Raw genomic sequence first — 19,210 nt, 5'->3', positions numbered from 1 at the left:
GAAGGCAAGTTGTTTGGGGGATATTGAACTACAATTTTTCTTGGAAGTGTCACAGCACGTTCAGGCAGATAACAGCACTGTGCAATTTCAAGTACAGTTTGCTTTTTGACAGAAAAATCAAACTTGCTGCTGAAGCTCATTTCTTTCTTTAAAAATTGCACACATGACTCATTAACACCTTGAACAAGCTGGAAGATCTCCAAGTCTATTTGGTCAATAACTCTCAGCTTCAAACAGAGAGCTGCAGTAATTTCTTTCATCTTGGCAATGTGTCTCTCACAAAACTGATGAGCATGTTCACAGACATTTTCACTTTACAGTGAGACATATAGTATGTCTTGTATTTGTGAGTTTCTTTGATATTAGCTCTCTGGCACAACTTAACATTCTTTCAAGGTAGTGTTTTGTCTGGAAAGGTAGAGAATTTCTCAGCGAAAGTGCAGCAAGGGTATTCTAGCGAGGTAGTAAGGGAGATGACATGGTGCAGGATTTGTTCTTGCCTTGTTAATGGGTAGTCTCTCTTCTGGGGTACTTCCAGTGAAAAATCTAGGCACCAAATGCATGTATTTAAAAATATACATCCATTTTCTGTCCAGTATGCTAGGGAATACTTGTGAGATATGTTTCAGTTCTTCTCAAGGATGGAGATATCTGTTTTCTCAGCAGAGGCTTAGCCTGGCAATAGCTCTATTCCTTATCCAGATCTTAAAATGCTTAGGTTAATATCAAGGAAGCAGCTCATTCCTACATTGATCATAACCCTATGGTCTAGCACTGAAACAGCAGTTTTTCTTACTTCTTGTCTGGTATGTTCTATATATATTCATTTTCATCTGCCTCTTTATTTTCCAGTCACTCCATCATGGAAGATAGCTCTGGAATTCTGCACAATAGTTCCAGAAGTTAGTTCCTCTGGGACGTGTTGTGTTTGCTGAGGATGTTGATTTTGGGGGAGGAGCGGGCAGAGGTGCACGTTTTGAGAAATGGTCACCAAAGAAAAGTTCACTTGCGAGGTGGAGACTAGCCCAGTAGTTCAAGGGATCTAAAGTTTCAGAAAAAAATGCTCTTTTGGAAACTATCATCAAGAATCTTGTCAAAGAGGAAAGGACAAAAAGATGTTGAAGAAAAATAATTAGAACAAAAATGTAATCAAATCACTGGGGAAATAACCACCTTGTCCTGAGTCCCAACCACTTCTGCAACGGACACAGAACTAGAATGCTGTTTTCATTAAGTGCCAAATAACCATGACTTGAACAAGAACATAATTGTGTTACTATGGCTTATGTTAAAATCTCTTTGTGGGTGCTCTATTTCCAGGAATAGTTTTCCTGGAAGTACCTGGAATGACCTACATTTGCTCCCATTGAAGACGATAAGCTGCTACCATCGATTGCATGTGCACTTGGTAAAATTCAAACACAAACATACTTTAAGGGGCGTGGGGCCTGAGCTGGAGCATGTATGTGAGAATACAGTTTCTCTGATCTTGACAGACTTATGTTGATTACCTAGGGATTTTTAGTTGGTTTACACTGTCTGCACACTTTGTTAAGTGCTGCTAGTATAGCTGTGCCACTGAGGAAGAGCTTATCTTAGGATTTTTCCCTTGACTGTGTTTTCTCTTTGCCTAGAGTAAGTCATAAAGGGTGAAGCATATAGCTACTCTTCATATGAAAAACTTCCCTAAAAGAAAAAAAAAAAGGCGAGGGACAATTGCTCTGCTTCAGTGTTGTCATTGCAATGATCAGACAGCAATAAAATTCTTCTTTTGTAATCTTTTTTATCATTTGCTGGTGGGAACCTTCTGTTGCTACAAGCTGCTCAACTTTCCTTTTAGTAACAGCATGCAGCCTTTTATACCCAAGTTATGTGCTATATACTAAACAAAAGAAGAACTAGGAGAAGAGTCATGGAAAATTCCCCTTTTTGGGGCTTTACTACCTCTAAAATTGAATCTTCTGACTTCTTCTTGAACATGGAACTACCCTATTTTTTTTTTTTAATTTTACTTTAATGACTTAGTGAATGTTAAAGAAATTTACAATACAAATAAAGGATCTTCAGGGGTAAACAAAATACAGTGTTTTGATACAGATCTTGTATGAAAGCTATTTTTCTTTCACTCTATGAAATCGCATTGTCTGTATTCCCATTGTACTATAGTGAATACGAAATGTGTAGCAGAAAATTAAGTATGCAGGTGATAACATGACTAAGGGATGTATGGTCAGTTCTGTGATCTGTAGGGACCTTTTCCTCTTTAGAAAATTTCGTGAATGTGTCTTGTGTCCTATGGTTTAAAAGCCAAAACACAGAAATCCTGGAACTGGACTGATGAGGCTTAGAGGCTCCAGGTCAAACACAGAAGTTCTGAAATAAGTAAGACTGGACTGAGGACAAGGAAGAGATGGAAGCAAAGTGTTTGTGTTTTTTTCTGTACAATGTCGAAATAAAAAAGGCTTCTGATGGTCTTTTTGTAGCTCAAGTTGCTTAAAGGCTGAGATTCGCATGCTTTGTCCCTAGTCAGGTCTTGGAAATTATGATTTTGAGTGAAGATGCAGCTTCAGGCATGTGGCAGAAGGTGGTGATGGTGGTTCGCTTCTCTCATCTTTGCAGTTGACTCGAAGCCACGTATCACAGAAGGGTCAGAGATTACTGTTGTGTTAAATGGCTCCTCTAGCTTATGGACAGAGGTGGCCAAAAAGGGTTTAAAAACTCAGAAATGAGTGGTGAAGACAGCTCTTGTGTGTCTTAACTAGCGTGAAAATTGATAGTAAATGAGACTGTCCCTTCCATCTAGTTTGAAAAATCTGTACTTACTGGGCCATTAGCCAGGGACTTTTGGATCTCAGAATAATTTTGCACCTCGATGTACAACAGATAGTACGTTAATGCATGCTGCCAGGCTGCTGCTGTAATGGAGAGAGTGCCTTTGTCAGCCTGCTCCCTGAGCTCTTCTAGACCTCGATCTGGTAATGGAAAACTGGTGAGATCAGCATTATTCAATCACGCCTACCCTGAAAAGATTTTGTGTGTACTTTTCACTGTGGAAATATTCCTGTTGGTAAAAATACATAATTCAGGATTGGGATTTTCTGTTTGTTTTACTTCAAGTAGTACCCTCAATGCAGGCTTATTTTCGTTTATGTGAAGGAAATGTAATATGAGAAATTCCTCTTTGTAAAATATAAAGTAAACTTTAAATATGGAAATTTTTCTTTTGGCCTCAGTGGATCATCTACCTTAGGTTTTACTACATTAAGGAATGTATTTTTCATTTTTTTCCCTGTCGTATGATATTTTCCCCCATGCCCAATCTTTAGATGTCTTTAATTAGTTTTACATAAAGATACTGTTTTAAAGTGCAACCAAAGTAATTTGTAATGAATTAACTGAGGTCAGATGTTTTCCATATGAAGACTACAACTGAACAACTGATACCTTTTTAAATGAAGTCAAATGCATTACAGGAGGAGTTTTCTTAAGAGCCAGGTTGTCCTGAGCAAGGAATTAACTTCACAAAGCTGAGAGAAAGTCTAGTTCGCTTTTGTTGTAGGTAGGTGTAGTAAAGGGGAGACGATGATTCCTCAGACAAGGACACGGTACATTGTCATTAGCCATGCCAATGTGAATTCTTGCCCCACTGTTAATAATGCAGCATTCTGAGACCTTCTTAGCTTTTTTTTTTTTTTTTAAAAGGGGAAATATTTAAACTTTTGCCTATGACAAAATGTTTCTTTGTAAGTGGTGAACTGCTCTATCTACCCAAACAGCATTCTGTGGTCATTAGTTTTGTGTGTTTTAGTTACCTTGTTTGTTTCGTTTATTCTGTTTAATAATTTTTTAAAAATTTTACTGTTGAACTACATTAGTATTAAAACAGCTTGCCTTGTGAAAATAAGCAAATAAGTTTGTGTGACTACAGTTTCATATAAATCATGCTGGGAAAAAAAAAGAAACTAGGAATGTAGTTTCCATTCAGATTGGGTAAACAAAGATCTGGCTGGTTAAATGGGTGACAGATGGATGTTGTATGGAAAGATTTTAACTGTATGACTTAGAAGTCATACAGTGTTGGTATTCTTCTGAGCACCTGCTGCTGTATACATGAATATGAACATTTGAATTTCAACAAAATTACATTAGCAGATTTGACAATGGAAAAGCATGAGGTTCGCTAGGGAGCTTGGGGGGCTCTGAGGTTTGAAGTGGTAGGTGAGATCATGGGAAGGTACTTGCACATGTCCACTTACCACTTTATTTGGAAAGCTATTTTAATGGCTCAGGTGCTACACTGGATACATCTGGCAGTCACGGTGGTACTCTTAGACTCTAGAAATTGCCATAATAAAGAAGAAATGGTAATGTACACCGGAGGGTGTGGTGTAAAGCTGTACGCTACGCAACTAGATGGCAATATACCTGGAGACTCAGTTGGAGAGCAACTGAGTGCAAACAAAGGAGAAGAAAAAGCTTTTTTAGTTTTGTAGAACTTGTTATTTTTCGCCTTTTTTTTTTTTTCTGGAAACTTTTTTTCTGAAAGACATCCATTTTCATATTGCTGACTTAGTCTTGACAACATGCTAATGGAGTAAGCATTAAGGAGAGTAGTTTTACTGGAGTGAGGAAATAAATTAGTCTGGGATGTCATTCTTGGCCTCTGGGTTTGATCTGGAGCAGTGTAAATGGTTGGTTATGCTGTGGGAGGGAAGGGGAAAGGGCAGTTTAAACAAGCTGATGCTTCTTAGCTGGTACCAGATAATCTCTTACTAGATATTCCCTAGGAAGTGTTACAAGTGTTTTAAAGCCACCATCTCATCTGTCTATGCTGGCTTTGAACAGCGGATTAACTGAAACTGTCAATATAGCACTATGTACAGCAAGATAGTTGTTGTCTTCAGTGGCTCAGCATATTAAAATGACTTGTTTTTCCCCTTCCTTTTCTCCCAAGCTTTCAAAATTGAATTTCACTTACATTACTCGAGAAATCTCGCTTTTTTTTTTTTTTGCTCTGGACACGACACCGAATAGTTAAGATGTAACAGTGGCTTTCCTGATTTTTTTTTTTCCCCTCCAGTGTGACTTCTGAAAGTGAGAGTTAAATTATCTAAACACTTGATTTCCAATGTACCAACCCACTCGTGGGTATGTTGTCAGAGGTTTTGAGGTTGTTCTTGGGCCCACCACTTACCACTGTTGCACATTCCCTTTTGTGCTGGTGCTTAAATATCTATCACCTTTTCAAATGACCTTCCTTAGTGCCCAATACTCTAGTGTTTCTACTAGAACAGCTAGGTATTCCCTGAACTTGATTTCCTGTAGTGCTTTTTATTTTTAAAAATATTTGGAAACTTTAGTGAAATGTGACTGCTTGGTTTTCCCTGGGCTGTAAAAAGAAATAAAAAACAAACAAACAAAAAATCTGAAAGGCACAAGCAAACAAACAATTTTTAAAAAATCAAACTGTTTAGATTTCCTGCATTTATCAGAATTGGAAAATTCAGCTAGGAAAAGCAGAAACACTTGACCAATTCTGTCTTGAAATCTATGAATTCATGTTGCTGGTTACGTCCAAGATAAGTGAACGAAGTGTTCCAGATGTGTTCCTGCTTGAGTTCTGTGGACACAAGCTCTTCCAAAGTTAGATGAGTGAGAATTTTACATGACTTCAGTGACTGATAAAACTTTTCACGTGATCCTGCACAGTTAAAACTTGCACAGATAAACTGACCAGACCTACTGGTCTGTTTGATCCACGGGAAGTTGCTGTATGTGATACGTGTTATCTAGACACACCTGATTACAAAAGCATGGTTTTCTGTCAGTCAGAGGAGCAAGCTAAATAATTGCTTAACTTGGTTGGCTGAATTTGTTGGTTGTGGTTAGACTGGACGATGTGCTGAAGGGTATTGGTGAGGGACGTGTGGCTTGGCAGACCCATCGTCACCTTTGCAGTAAGTTGTATTTACAGAAAGTTGGAGGGTGCTTGGGTATAAAACTGCTCTTCTGGGAGTACGATTTGCTTCCTCTTCATTTTTTACAGTATTTTAATGAACTCAAACTGTATCAGTTTTGGTAGAGCTGTTCACATACTTTATTTCTGTGTTTGTGTTCACAGTGCACTCATTGGCTTTGCCGCATCAGCTGCAGAAACACAGCTGTTCATGGAGCAGCTGCGGACAAACGTTATGTTCCATGGAGATGAGTAGAACTGGGTGAACATAGTGTTTCTAATCTACAGAACATGGAATAAATGATGTCATGCTGAGCAAAATGAAGAATTATTTGGGATCCAATAAGCACTTAAGTCAAATTTCTTTTTTTCTCAGCTTCCTGCTTTAAAAGCTACTGAATCAAGTATTCCATATGAAAGTATTTGTTCAGAAAATATGCTTTTGTAAAGAATGCTTCGAGCAAAACCGGCGAATTGTTTACCAGAACAATTGTGTTTAAGTGAAGTTGTCTTTTCGGATAGAAGACATTTGTCCTACTCCGAATTTGGTGCTCAGCAAGAGCTCCGAACACAGTGTGTGTACAGCTTTCGTGTTGGTGAACGACCGGCCCCGGCACCTGGGGGATGAGGATGCAGAGACCGACCAGGGCGGGTCACGGCGGACAAGAATCGGCATTATTATCGAGCTGTAAGAACTTCTGCCAAGCACCCAGCCGCCCTGCTGCCAGCAGCACCGCCGCGTCCTCACGCTCCCGGAGCCACAGAACCACGCCACCGCAGCCCCGGCGTCCTGCAACTCTCGCGAGAACTCCACTGCCACCGCCCACCACCCAACTCTCGCGAGATCGCCGCGCTCTGCCGATAAAGCGGTTGTTGACGGGCGGCTGCGGCCCCGCCCCTCGCGCTGCCCACTTCCGTCGCCGGCGCTGAGGGAGGAGGAGCCGCCGCGTCCCCCCCGCCCCGGGCCAGCCCCGGGATGGTGTTGGCCGCGGGAGACGGGCCCTGACGCCGCGCTCAGGTGAGTGCGGGCCGCCCTCCTTCCCCCTCGGTCCCGGGCTGGGCCTCTCAGCTTAGGCTCGGCCCTTTCCCTCCACTACCCGGTGCCCCCACATCTACCGGGGCGGCCGCGGCCCGACAGGCCTCGGGGCCCCAGTGACGCCGGGGGGGTACCCCCGTACCTCGCTCCCCCGCCCCGGTACCCCGCTCCACCCCCTGGCCCAGCAGGGTTGTAGCCCCACCGCAAGGGGCCAGCGATCCCCTCCCCTCCGTCCGGAGGGGCTTCCCGGCCCCGGCTCCACCCCCTGTCGGCCCCGCTGCCCCCGCTCCCCAGGGAGCTGCAGCGATCCCGGGGCCGGCTCGCCCTTCCCTGTGAATAAGGACAGCACCCCGGCTCCCGGTGCCGTGCAGAGGTAGAGCTATACTTTCCCCGTGCCCTTAGCTAGTTTCGGGGGTTCCCCGCTATGCTTCTTTGATGAAATTTGGGGTAGAGCTGGAGCGAATCATCTCTTTTCCACGCTGGTCACGTTTCTCTTTGGTTTCCTAGTTTTCTAGGACAAGCAGTGAGGAAACAGATTTATAAAATTATTTAGGCATCTGATTCCCATTTAAGTTGATTAGTTAATTTTATTTAGACTTGGTACCTAAAAATTGTGGGGGTTTGTTTTATTTTTTTTGGGGGGGAAGGGTTGCCTGCAGTCTACAGTTTTTCTTTTCTATTTTTTTCTTCTTTTAGGACCCTCTGTCAGCACTTCCCAGACTCCCCTACTCCCTCTTCTTTTTTTTTTTTTTATTTTTTAAAACCAGCTGTTGCCTTTCTCTTCTCCAATTAAAAAAAAAGACTTTTGTGTGCTTGTTCTTTCTTTCACTGGGGTAGTGGGAGAAAAAGAGCCTACTAAATGTTTCAGTTGAGCAAGCAGGATTTACATTTTCCCTGAATTTTTGTTTTGTTTTTAATCTGGATCTTGAAGCTAACAAACATTCTTGTCAACTTTGGAGAACTTGACCTTGTTGTAGATCTTACCAGAGTTTCAACTGTTACATACTGTTGTGAAATATGTTTTCCTTTTTTTTTTTTTTTAAACCCTGTTACTCACTTATCTGTTTTTCTCCACATCTAAGTGTCACATCAGTTGTTTCATTTCTCCTTGCCCCTTCACCAGTATTTTGGTGTTGGCTTGATGTTTGGTATAAATCTGTCAGCTTTCTCACAACTTTGGGAAAGCAATAGGGATTTCAGTGCTGTAGCAACTAGTTTGTCAGGCTGGAGGCTTTATCTCCTGTTTTCACTGGGGCGAGACAAAATTAACAAGCAAAGTGACTGCTGTTGCAATGGACCTGTTAAACTTAATTTCAGGGCTTCCTTACAAGAGGAGAGGAAACACTGAGATACATAGAGCTGAAGCTGACAAAGATAAACTTTGTTTTGAGTCTTGTGGTTTTATAGTGTAATCCTCGTCATCTCAGTCATTTGCTGGACATTATCATTTGCCTTATAAAACAGAGAATCAGATGAGATATTCATACTCAGAGCTGATGTTACCTGGGCATCTGTTTCATGTCTTGGTAACTGCTGCATCATACCTGTCTGGTCTTCTATGCAAGCTAGTTCATGTAAAGACTATATACTGATTTTACAAGTTTTTTTACTTTTATCTTGTTGGATTAACTGTCATGACTAAAGGATAAACATTTCTCCTATCATTTTAGTGATGCTGGAGCCTAAAGGGTATGGATCTTGTCAGCATTATGCTGATTTTGGCCAAACTGTTAAGAATGAGTTGCCTTCATCTAGGAGTACTGTCAAAATGTATTAAGCTATGACAGACTGAATGTTTTGGTTTTATGACTTTGGCATTATCAGTGCAGGTATCTTCTATAGTGAAGGACTGACACAACAAAAAAAATTTTCATTTTAGTTACCAAATCTCCATATGTAACTTTCTCCACCATTGCTCTGCAGTGTGAAGAGTGTACTGTTGCGCAGCTGCAGAGATAATTGCGCTATTTGCAGCTAAGATCTGTTTCCTTCGCTATGTTTTGGTAGCTGACTCAAAGCTCTCTTACTAGTGTTAGAGTTACCCCTCCCCCCCCTTTTTTTTTTCTTTGTCCAGCCAAGAAGTAGCTCTGAATGCTGTCATGTGAAATGTGGATGCGAATCATTGTAGCAGGTTGTCTGGCCAGGGATCTGGCAGAGGTGTTTTCACAGCAATTCTTTCAAAGAAGCGATGTCAAGCAGTGGTATACTGCAGGACATGGTGCAGTGAAATTGGATTGTGAACAATGATGAAAGTCTGACCTTTCTCCAGCAAAATTGAACTTCCTCGTGGCCTAACGTGCTGTAACTCTCAGTATTTGTATCTGAAACAAACTCTCATTTTTCAAGTACTTTAGGCCATCCTCATCTTTAGTTGCAGTCATGTCAACTGTATACATCATGTTCTCTGACTGCTAAGGGTATGATGATAGTTGTTGAATAAGGAACCAACTGTAATTTGTTTTTGTGTTTTTTGGTTTTGCCATAGTGCTTTAATTCTGGTAATTGACTTTGTTCTAATATTTGTGTTCTAGATTGAAGACAGCAGTAATGTTAACTCTGGCAAGCAAGCTGAAGCGGGATGATGGTGTCAGAGGACCCCGTGCATCCAATCCACCTTCTGATTCAACTCGGAGGGTGTCTGTACGAGATAAATTACTTGTTAAAGGTGAAAGGAACTTTTATTTGAGTATTTGGGGATTTAGACTTTGCGGGTGTGTTGACAGCTCACAATATTAAATTGTGTATAAAATTATCTCCAGAACTATTTTTTAGATTTCTTGTGACTTACCTCATGATTTATACTGTGGAGTGGATATTGGTGTACATCACACCTCCAACAGCTCTTTGCCTGGAAGACACTTATTTTTGTGGATTAATGCAAAACCTAAAAGGCCTTCTCCTTACTCTCACAAATGAATCCATCATTGGAAACTGCCATCAATTAAAATGTTATGATAAAAATTGTCACAAGTATCACTAAATACATAGGAGGAGAACATCAGATTTGACTTGATAGAAAGGTATTTTTTGAGCAAAAACATAACTGCTTGTGACTGGAAAGAAAGTCCTAAAAGTAACATGAGTGTCCTTTAATAGTACAGATCAGAGGCAGTAAACTTTAAAATGCTTAAAAAAGTAAAGCAAAGTGATATTTTTCTTAGGCCTGGAGGCACTGAAAGTTGAGTATGAAGCAGTGAATAAAAACCAGCATCCTGTTTTTTAATAGTGCTCCATGGTCTGTTCAAGAAAGTTTGTTCCTTGCTGACTCTCCGTTGTTGAGAAAAAAGCATTTTACTTTGTGGCAGTTCTAGATAAATGAATTAGTTTGTGAGCTGGAAATTAAGCTCTTTTTTAGTAATACCAGGGACACCTCTTTCTTGATTTTTCAGTTTTTCTGTAGCATAGATAATCTTGTATTTAAAACTCCATAGGTGCTGACACTTTGTAGTTATTTTGAGCTTAAACTCAGGTTTCCTCCCTCTGATAGCTGTTGAGCGTTTTAATGCTTGAGTTGTGCAGTTTGATCTAGTGGCAAGAAATATGTTGTTTAGGTTGATGTTTCTGCTAAAAAAGATCAACAGCAAATGTACTGCAGTTGCTGTGGAAGCTGTCGTGGTTAGGATTCATGCCAGTCAAGTGAAATGTACTCATTTCCTGGTCTTATTTCAGAATGGCTTGAGACTGACACTGGTATATTTCCCTGGATGGTATTACCTAATCACAGTGTTACATACAGCTTTTTCAAATTAGGGTAGATTCTGCTGTATAGCTGTATACTGGAACAAGGTTCCCCTGTGAACGCTGCTGCCTTGGTGTGCTGCAAAGTGCCTCAACTAGACTGTAGGAATGTTACGGTCACAGTTTTCTCTCTTTGCGTTTTTCTAAGGACAGAGAATTTTCATTCACTTTAAATCCTGCTGTGATAACTCTTGCAAAGAGCTTGCTTTAGACTTACAGTTTGGAAATTCTCAGCTCCAGTTCTGAGAGGGAAAGATATCAGGCAGGAGAAATAAGCTCTTTAACCAGGCTTAGCTACAAAGCCAAATTACTAAATATATATAATCTGAGATTTTCATTAACCTACAAGTGTAGACTTGAGGGGAAAATAGCAAAGTAATATAAAAACACTTCTGCTACAATGCCAGGTATAGTGTGAAGTGCCATAAGAAATTCTGCTGTGCCCTTAGAGTAATCATGTTTTTCACTCTTATGACTAAAACCTATCTCTACATGGGAAGAAAGAACTGTAACCATTACAAAAATCGGTAATTGTAATTGCTATGGCTACCATTAGCAAACCAGCGCAGACTAAGTATTGAACGAGTTGAGTCCCAAACTGACAGATGTTAAAAGCAGGTCACTGCATCATTCTGACAAGTGTGAGTGTTAGATTGTGATCTGATGGTGCGTGAAAGTTATATCACGTGGCCCTCCAAAAAGAGTTGTAGGAGCGGCTGTCAGTCTGGTTAGAATGGTTTCTGGACCAAAATGGGAACTGACAGTAGAAGTAGATCACTTTGGTATAACTGTACTGAAAGTGAGGGGAAAATCTAGCAGTGTAAAAAAGGCTTGTTGGGGATGTTCTCTTTTAAGCTACTTGAAATAAAGACCATTCAATTACAAAAGTTTCTAGAACTTGGTCCAGTTCTTAAAGCTAGGTCAGCCAAAGCAGCACCTTCAATGTTGAGAGCCTGAGTAAGGTGGGCTTCTGATGTTGACAGTTATTTTAGGTCACGTTGTCTAGATCTGCAGGAATAAGTTTCACAGGGAATGAAGAGCTGCCTGCTAAAGGATGCCTTTTACTGGTTGATTGTATGAAGCTGTCATAGGCTGTTGTATTAGACTTGAAACAAAGCTGGTGGGAGTCTGTAAGAGTAGTTGTAAGTACAAGTTGTTTCTGATGTTTGTTTGGGCTGGAGTTATCAAACAAACAAAAGATGACAGTTGCAGAATGGGTGAAAGGCTCAATCAGATCAATCTCCTGGCAACTATGAATGAAAAAATAATCTGTCCTACAAAAAAAAAAAGAAAAATGGTGGTGATCAGTATGGAAGGAGGAGGAGATGAGAAAAGGCCTGGCATGTTCTGTCCTTGTTTGCCTCAGCAGTTGTGCTGAGGTTAGTGCTGGTTCAGTTTTACCTCTTGATTGTGTTAGTGGTGGTGGTTTTATTCTACTGTGTAAAGCCACCGAGTTGAAAGAAAAAGAGACTCTGGTCACATATTACAGAAAGCTCAGTGATAGCTGTGCTCTTTCCGTAGCACACCTGGATCCTTTTTGGCCTCAAATAGGTCTATAGCTTCTGAGTCAATAGAACAGCAGGCAAGTGGTCTGTACAGCATCCTTCACAGCATCTTGCACACATGGGAGGCTGACCTGGAAGCTTAGCTGAGGGTGGTTTTTGGCGCAGTATCTTAGATCCTGCCTGGCCTTGGGAGCTGGTGATAGTGTGTGAACCAAGGTAAAATAGCTGTTCACCTGATTAAGTGATGATAGTGTGCTGGAGAGATATTATCCTGTTCCTGATCTGCAGTAAATTGGTGATAGTCTAATAAATTCTGCAGACAGATATCTGTTAGTTTTGCTAGAGGTACCACTGAGACATAGATAATGTCTGGTTTTTATCTGGAGGTAAATTAAAGACAGATTTGTTTGTGTTGATAGAGTTCAGTCTGAGGAGGCATTACAGGACCCCTTTAAAGGATGTGTTGTTACACCGATAACCCTGCAGTCTTCCAACGTATTGTGTACACTGACTGGTAAATAGATCAATGACATTTTGATTATGGGGTAGATGGCCATGACCACAGCCACTGATAAGTGTAGATGATGCTTACAAGCTCTTAAAAATTTGGCATAGAGCAACTACATATGTCTGCTAACCGATATCGCCTTAAAATAGGACAAATAAGTCATAATTTAGGTATGATGTTAGCTATTTGTAGCATATGGATGAGAAGAAAATTCAAAGTCATTTGAAATACTCTTACTAAATCTGGAAGTATGTGAGCTATCAGCTGAGTGTTGTCAGGTGCTGTCCTTGACTTCAGTGATGGGTGCAAATTAAACAGTCTTTTTCCTACCTCTGAAAAAGTTACTCTTAAAATACTGGTGCCCTTTGTTAGTTTTTCTAAGCTGTGCCTTTGCTTACATGTCCAGTATTGTTATATAATCAAATATTACTCATGGATCAGGGCACTGTTTTGTTGGGTTATTTCATGGACATATTTGTAAAGGAAAAAAATCTCTATCCCTAAAGTTTTATGTAGGAAAGTAATTCCGAGACAGCTGGAATTGCTCTTCCAGCTGTTTGTCCTCTGGGGTATTAGTCATAGCAGCAAAACAGGACTTGGTAGCAGCCTGTTCCCTGCTGGTTATCTCAGCAACTAATGGAGCGCACTTGAGAGGTTAGCAGGGCACATGTGTCTGGGGTGAGGAACATGGTGGTAGTTCTGATCTGAAACCCTGGGAAGTCACACGAAGACATCCACCACTTGGAAATCACTGAGGGCGGACGTGTCTGAGGGTGTGGAAGGGTGAGGACTAGTAATTTGGGCTGACAGTTCTTGGAGAGAGGCTTTTGGGCCAAGGAGGAGTTGACGGGAGAGAGATCAAGCAGGGCCTAACACATACTAAGAGAAATAGAACTGAGGAAATGTGAATACCTGGAGAAGGTAGAAAGCAAATACTGATGTGGAGAGGAAGAATAGACAGAAATGATGCTTGAAGGGGCTCTACTGCCTCTCTGGCAGGGAGAGAGGCTCTAATAAAACACAACTCTGTTAAAAAGTTTAGTATGACTCATTCTTGCGTCTCTGGTTTCACTGGATTTTCAATATAGGCTCAGTTGGAGGGGAGGGCCCTAATTCTATTGGCCTAATACACCACTTAAAATAGAGCAAGAAGTACACTTGCTTTAGCAACTTTCAATTTGTTTTGTGCTGCAGAGGCAATTTTTGACGTTAAAACAGCTTAAAATTCATCTCTAAGGGGGAACATAATGAAGTTAGTAATAGAGGCCACGTGACAGGTCCTGCAGGATGTTCTAAGCCATGCAGTGCTGAACTTGAAAAGGCAGATCCTTTCTGAAAATCTGAAAGGGGCTCAGGACAAGCCAAAGTCCTGTTTAAGTTTAATATTTTATAATTAATGCGACTACTAAATTGATTTAAAGAACATGCCAGGATGTCAGTAGTAGAAGCAATGTACACGCTTACTGATCACAGAAGTTATCCCTTGAAATGCTTTTTCTATAGCACACCTAAACATCACCGAGTTTCATATTACCAGTGCTGTTTGGTTTGATTGTGACATCTTAAAAAAACTTAATCTCTAAGAAAATGAGTTAGGATGGCTTATTCGTCACTTGTCTTCAACGTTTGTGGGTTTTACAACCAAATTTGTGTAACCGGAAAATGTTTCAGGTGTGCATTTGCAGAAGGAAGTAGGAAACTGATTGTAAAGATGAGGTACATGTGCACTGTCAATAAGAATGAGAAGCCATGTATTTGCTTTCTTCAAGCCTTCAGATACAGAAGTATCCCTTCTCACAATAACAGGTGAACAAAACTGAGAGTGTAGAAAATACTTTTGAGAGTTGAAGAAAGCAGCTTTCTTCATTAACACCCTTGAAATTATGTGAGGCATAGATTTAAAAATGCCGCATTAACTTCTGCACATTGCACAACTTATTCATAAAGCTTTTCCTTTTTAATTATGCTTTTCCGCTCACCAAAATGAAATCCCTTATTTTGGAAAAAGACGATGGAAAGCTTCTTGATAAATGAGTGATTTATATTTATTAAAGAGGGAACTAGTAGTTTACGCTAAAATGTTTGCACTGTAACTCTGGTAGATATTGTAAAGCTAAAAATACACGATCAGAATTGAAGCTAATTTGAAAAATTATTACTAAGACTTTTTCTAGAACAAAGGGAGCTCTAGTGATATATTCCGTTAGAGATTTCCAGCCACAGTGACTTTCCTAGTTATTGATGTCAGGATAATAAGTTTTGCAAGAGCGTGTCGAAGCTGAAGCATGTGATTTGATAGTATCTTGATTAAAATAAACATTTGGAAGTGGAAATAAAATACACATCTCTTAATCTATTGAAAAACTGGCAGTATTAGCCAGCTCATTTGACTTCTAATAGCAATATGGGCCATTGTACTGTTTGTAGGAGCTAAGTAGGGAAAGCTATAAGGATAGATGGATACAAATTAGGAGGCAAACAGCATTATACTGCTAGAATTAATACTTAGAAAATTGAGATTTTATCAGATTGTCAAGGTGTTACAAAACTCTTCGTATGTATCAGTCTTAAAGATGTACATTAAACAGGGACCTAAACAGGAGAGGGGCCTTTTTGAAGAAAACCAGAGAGAAGTAAGTATTACTGTGGATGAGAAGGTTAATTTCAGTTGAGGAAAGGATGCTTTCATTTTGTGTACTTATAGAAAACTTCAGTGGGAAGCATATGGCCTGACTCTTTGTGGCAAGGCTAGTAAACAAAGCACTTCTATATTCTGACTCTTGAGTTGGGGTGGGGGAAGGGGAGGGAGCAGAACAACGTGATTATAGTCTGTGCGTTACTGAATATAACATTCACGTGGGTCTCATAAACCATATGCCTGTACACATGTCAGGAGTGTGTGTTCCTATTTCTGTCCTGGGAATTGTCATGGGCAGGGAGAGTTATTGTTCGTGAAATCATTTATAAATAGCTCTGGGTGCTTGTGTAGGCTTATCTTTCCTCTGTTTTATGGAGTTACTAAGCTGTTTCTGAGACATAATAGTTTTATTCAACTATTCCAAAGTCTGTAGTAAGTTTAAGTTTAACCCTTGCCTTTTTACTCTCTTTATGGTTTAAAACAGCATTTGGAACTGTTCAAGCAAGTGTATACTGGGTCAAGAGAGGGACTCTGCCAATGTACCTGCCCCTTGGATGTGCGGTTTCAGGAACACTGGACTGGCTGGTTGGGTGCTGGTCTGGGTTCATTGTACCCGAGTTTATTCCCTGCAGAAGTTCTGGCGCGTGTCTGCACTTGTGGCCTTTCAGACCTCCCCAGGATGGCTTATCAGACTGGGTGCAGGGTCTTTCAGTGCTCCCGGGTTTGCCGCTTCTTGGCAATAAGCCCTCTTGACTGCAAGAGGAATTTGGATGCTCCGCAGTGGTTCTGCACCTCTGCTAAGCCAGAACTTGAGTGGGTATTGATGAGCCCTGTTTTCCTTTGGAAGTTCTAGAGCACTTTCACACAATATTTCCTGAGACTTGAGTTATCCAGTTGTTTGTCTCAGAATCTTAAGGAATGGTGAGGTGCCTGGCTGTGAATTGAGACGCAGATACCCATTTCTTTACTGTTCAGCTGTAGTTATGGTCATTTTTTGGAAGACGAGGTCAGAAAGATTGTGAGATCAGGTTCTTTAGTTTAGTGAGGCTTTTGGAAGTTCAGTGCATTGGAGTTTTAATTGTTGCTTCTACATTTTGCTTATTTATAAATCTGTTAAACCATGCAAATAAGTTGGCAGACTACACAAGGGGCATTTTCTTATGGAGAATATTCTTGTCAGTGCTATTGCTTTATGTAGAAAATACATAACTTAAACCATCAGAATATTAATGGAGCTTGAATGATGTGGTCAAAATGTTTGCTGTCTGAGCAGCAAAAGACAAAAATCATTTCAATGTCAAGACTGTCACTATCAAAAGAACTAAAAAAACCTCACACTCTAGCTTTGGCCCATTAAATGTGCTAATTATTATTAATCACCAATGTTTATATGTCACAGCTAGTAAGTAACATGTTTCCTTACTTGATGTTACTTTAAAAGTTTAGATTATTGAAGCAGGTCTTTACTTCCTTTTTTATCTGTATAAAGTTCTTTTGTTCATAGTTTCAGTGGCTTGTTGCAGAGTTGATTAGAAACCTTGATTTTGGGGAACTTGCCTTTGTTCGTAAAGCTTTTGTGTGGATTAGTTATCATAGTCTTTCCATGTGCTCGCACACCTTCAAAGAAAGAGCACACTGTTCCGTACTACGGGTGTGAGCACCTTCATTTTCATGTTTTCACAAGAAAAACCTGCTCCTTCTTTTGCCAAGACAAAGGGAAACGAAGAAGCGTGAATGCATGACAGGAAGTGTTTCACACTTCAAAGGAGTTGTGGCGATCAGTAAACTCTCTGTTGAAGCTTGCAGGAGGCAGAAGTGAGGGCCCAGCTCAGCAGAGCTGCTGCAGCCTGGCCTTTGCTGGGCTTGAACATGCTCTGTCCTTTGGCTTCTCCATTTTCCCTGCTGCCCTTTTCTCAGGATCGAAACAAAGGGTGGGCAGGATTCATTAAGCTGAACAGCACATAAGCACAGAAAGCAATAAGGAAAATAGTCAACACCTTAAAACAAGAGCTACGTCCTAAACTCTGCCCTCTAGAGAAGATTGACAGTGCCTCCCTCTATGGAAGGCTGGTGCATTTAAAGAGAAGGGCGTGGGGGAATAATCTTATGATGGATTTGTATAGCTGCAGCCTTCAGTAGTTGTTATGTCATGTCTTTTTTAACTAGAAAGGGAAAGTAAGAATAAAGTCCATGATTATAGCTGAAATGACATTTTTGGTATGTTATAAAACCAGTACTTTTCAAAAACTTTCAGTAGAAGTATTCCATCAGTGTTGTGTGTCTTTCCATGCACAACTTTGGTTAAATCAGCCATGGCTGCTCGAGTGCTGCAGAGTGGGGCATTTTAGAGAGTGCAATTATGAACTTTTTAGGTAAATGTGAAACACAGTCCTTCAGCTTTGGTGGGGTTTTCTCTGTTGGTGTAGTAGGCTGCAGATGCAGGGATACCAGGACTGTGCCAGGCACGTGGGAGTTGAGAGTCAAATAAGAGTCAAATAAGCATTGTGCTCACTGCGGAGACTGGCTAGGTTTGGTGAGCATGGATGCAAGATAAGCTCTGGGGAATTAATGAGCTCTTAATTGTTATGAGGGTGGTTTAGATTCTGTACCAAGAAATCGCTCCCCATATCTTAAACTGAACTACAGTTTTCTTTGGACATATTTTTTGAGAGTTGGTGTTGAAATCTCTTACGCATTGTTAACCCAAATAAATGGGCTGAGTCTGTGCAGACCAGAAAGCAAAGGTAGAAATCAAGTGGAAAAAAAGTCTACAGGAAATGCAAAAATATATTTGATTACATTTCCTAGAACTTCAGAAGCAAAAGGGGGAGGCATCTTGATGCATCTCATTCATACTTGTGTGAAATACAGGTAGTTGAAAGTAAGACTTCAATAAAAAATATAAAAGAGGGAATCTTCCAGAGAAAGTAGCATAGCAGAAAAAGGGCTTGAGAGTAAACTTCCCTTCCTAGGAGCCATGCAACTGGATCAGGTTGCTTCATCTCTTTTATGAATAACTTGCAAGTTTTATGCATGGAAAATATAATAAATAAAAAGACATTTTAACTGAACAGGAATGCATATCTATAGCGATCTCTGCTCTCAGGAGAAATATCCAACAGACACAGGAGCAAAAAAAGAACTCAATGCTCCTGAGTTTGTCCAACAGTGCAGAGGTTTGGGGAGAGTCGTGCAATGGATGCAGTTTTTATCACTGATGAGTGAGTGCTGTGCCCGGTGCTTGAAGTGGAAGTGTCTTTCTCTTGTTCTTTCAGTGCTCTTAATGCTGGTTTCCATGTGCAGGACCACATCTAGTATGACAGGGCCTTTGAATTAGGGTTTCAGTAACTGTTTTCAAGGGTGCAGTACATGGTGTCATGCTTGGAGGCTCCCCTACAAAAGCAGTGCGTAACCTGAGGCAGCCTGTGGCTGATGGTGGAAGAGCATCCTCAGTTAAAAGCTGGAGGGTGGTGATGCTTATGCAGGCTGTGAACCTTCCCTGCTTGTTTTTGTCATTGGACTGGCACCTTGATTCTGGCGGGTTTTCTACTCTTGTGTTTCGGTTTGCAGGCTGTGGAGTTCTGGCCTGCTTTATTTTAGTGTCTTATGTGGACAAGCGTGGAGGTTTGGTTAATGCCACCTTTTGAAGTGCAAGCGCTCTGTGTATTAGAAGCCCTGGTGCTTCAGTTTTGGCAGAGCTCAACCTCAGAATCACGGTAGGATACATTTGTGTTATCTGTTGGACAAATGAGCATTTTTTAGTAATGAATAGTGTGGCTTAAAGAAAAATTTCAAGGTAAACCTCCAGTGCAGCTTAATTATATTAAGT

The 19,210-nt window shown here is 40.6% G+C and overlaps 1 protein-coding gene across 1 annotated transcript in view; it reads left to right on the top strand.

The window, feature by feature from the left end:
* Positions 1-6,888: 6,888 nt before the first annotated feature.
* UBE2F (ubiquitin conjugating enzyme E2 F (putative)) overlaps positions 6,889-19,210 on the top strand; it is an 84,331-nt gene continuing 72,009 nt past the window's right edge. Inside the window, exons 1-2 of the mRNA XM_065637787.1 lie at positions 6,889-6,974; positions 9,524-9,657. Of these exons, the coding sequence (XP_065493859.1) occupies positions 9,540-9,657 (118 nt within the window). The 5' untranslated portion in view covers positions 6,889-6,974; positions 9,524-9,539. The remainder of the gene's footprint in view (positions 6,975-9,523; positions 9,658-19,210) is intronic.

Source organism: Caloenas nicobarica, chromosome 6, assembly GCF_036013445.1.
Source record: "Caloenas nicobarica isolate bCalNic1 chromosome 6, bCalNic1.hap1, whole genome shotgun sequence".
Classification (NCBI taxonomy): Eukaryota; Metazoa; Chordata; class Aves; order Columbiformes; family Columbidae; genus Caloenas; species Caloenas nicobarica.
This window is presented reverse-complemented; position numbering and strand designations above follow the sequence as displayed.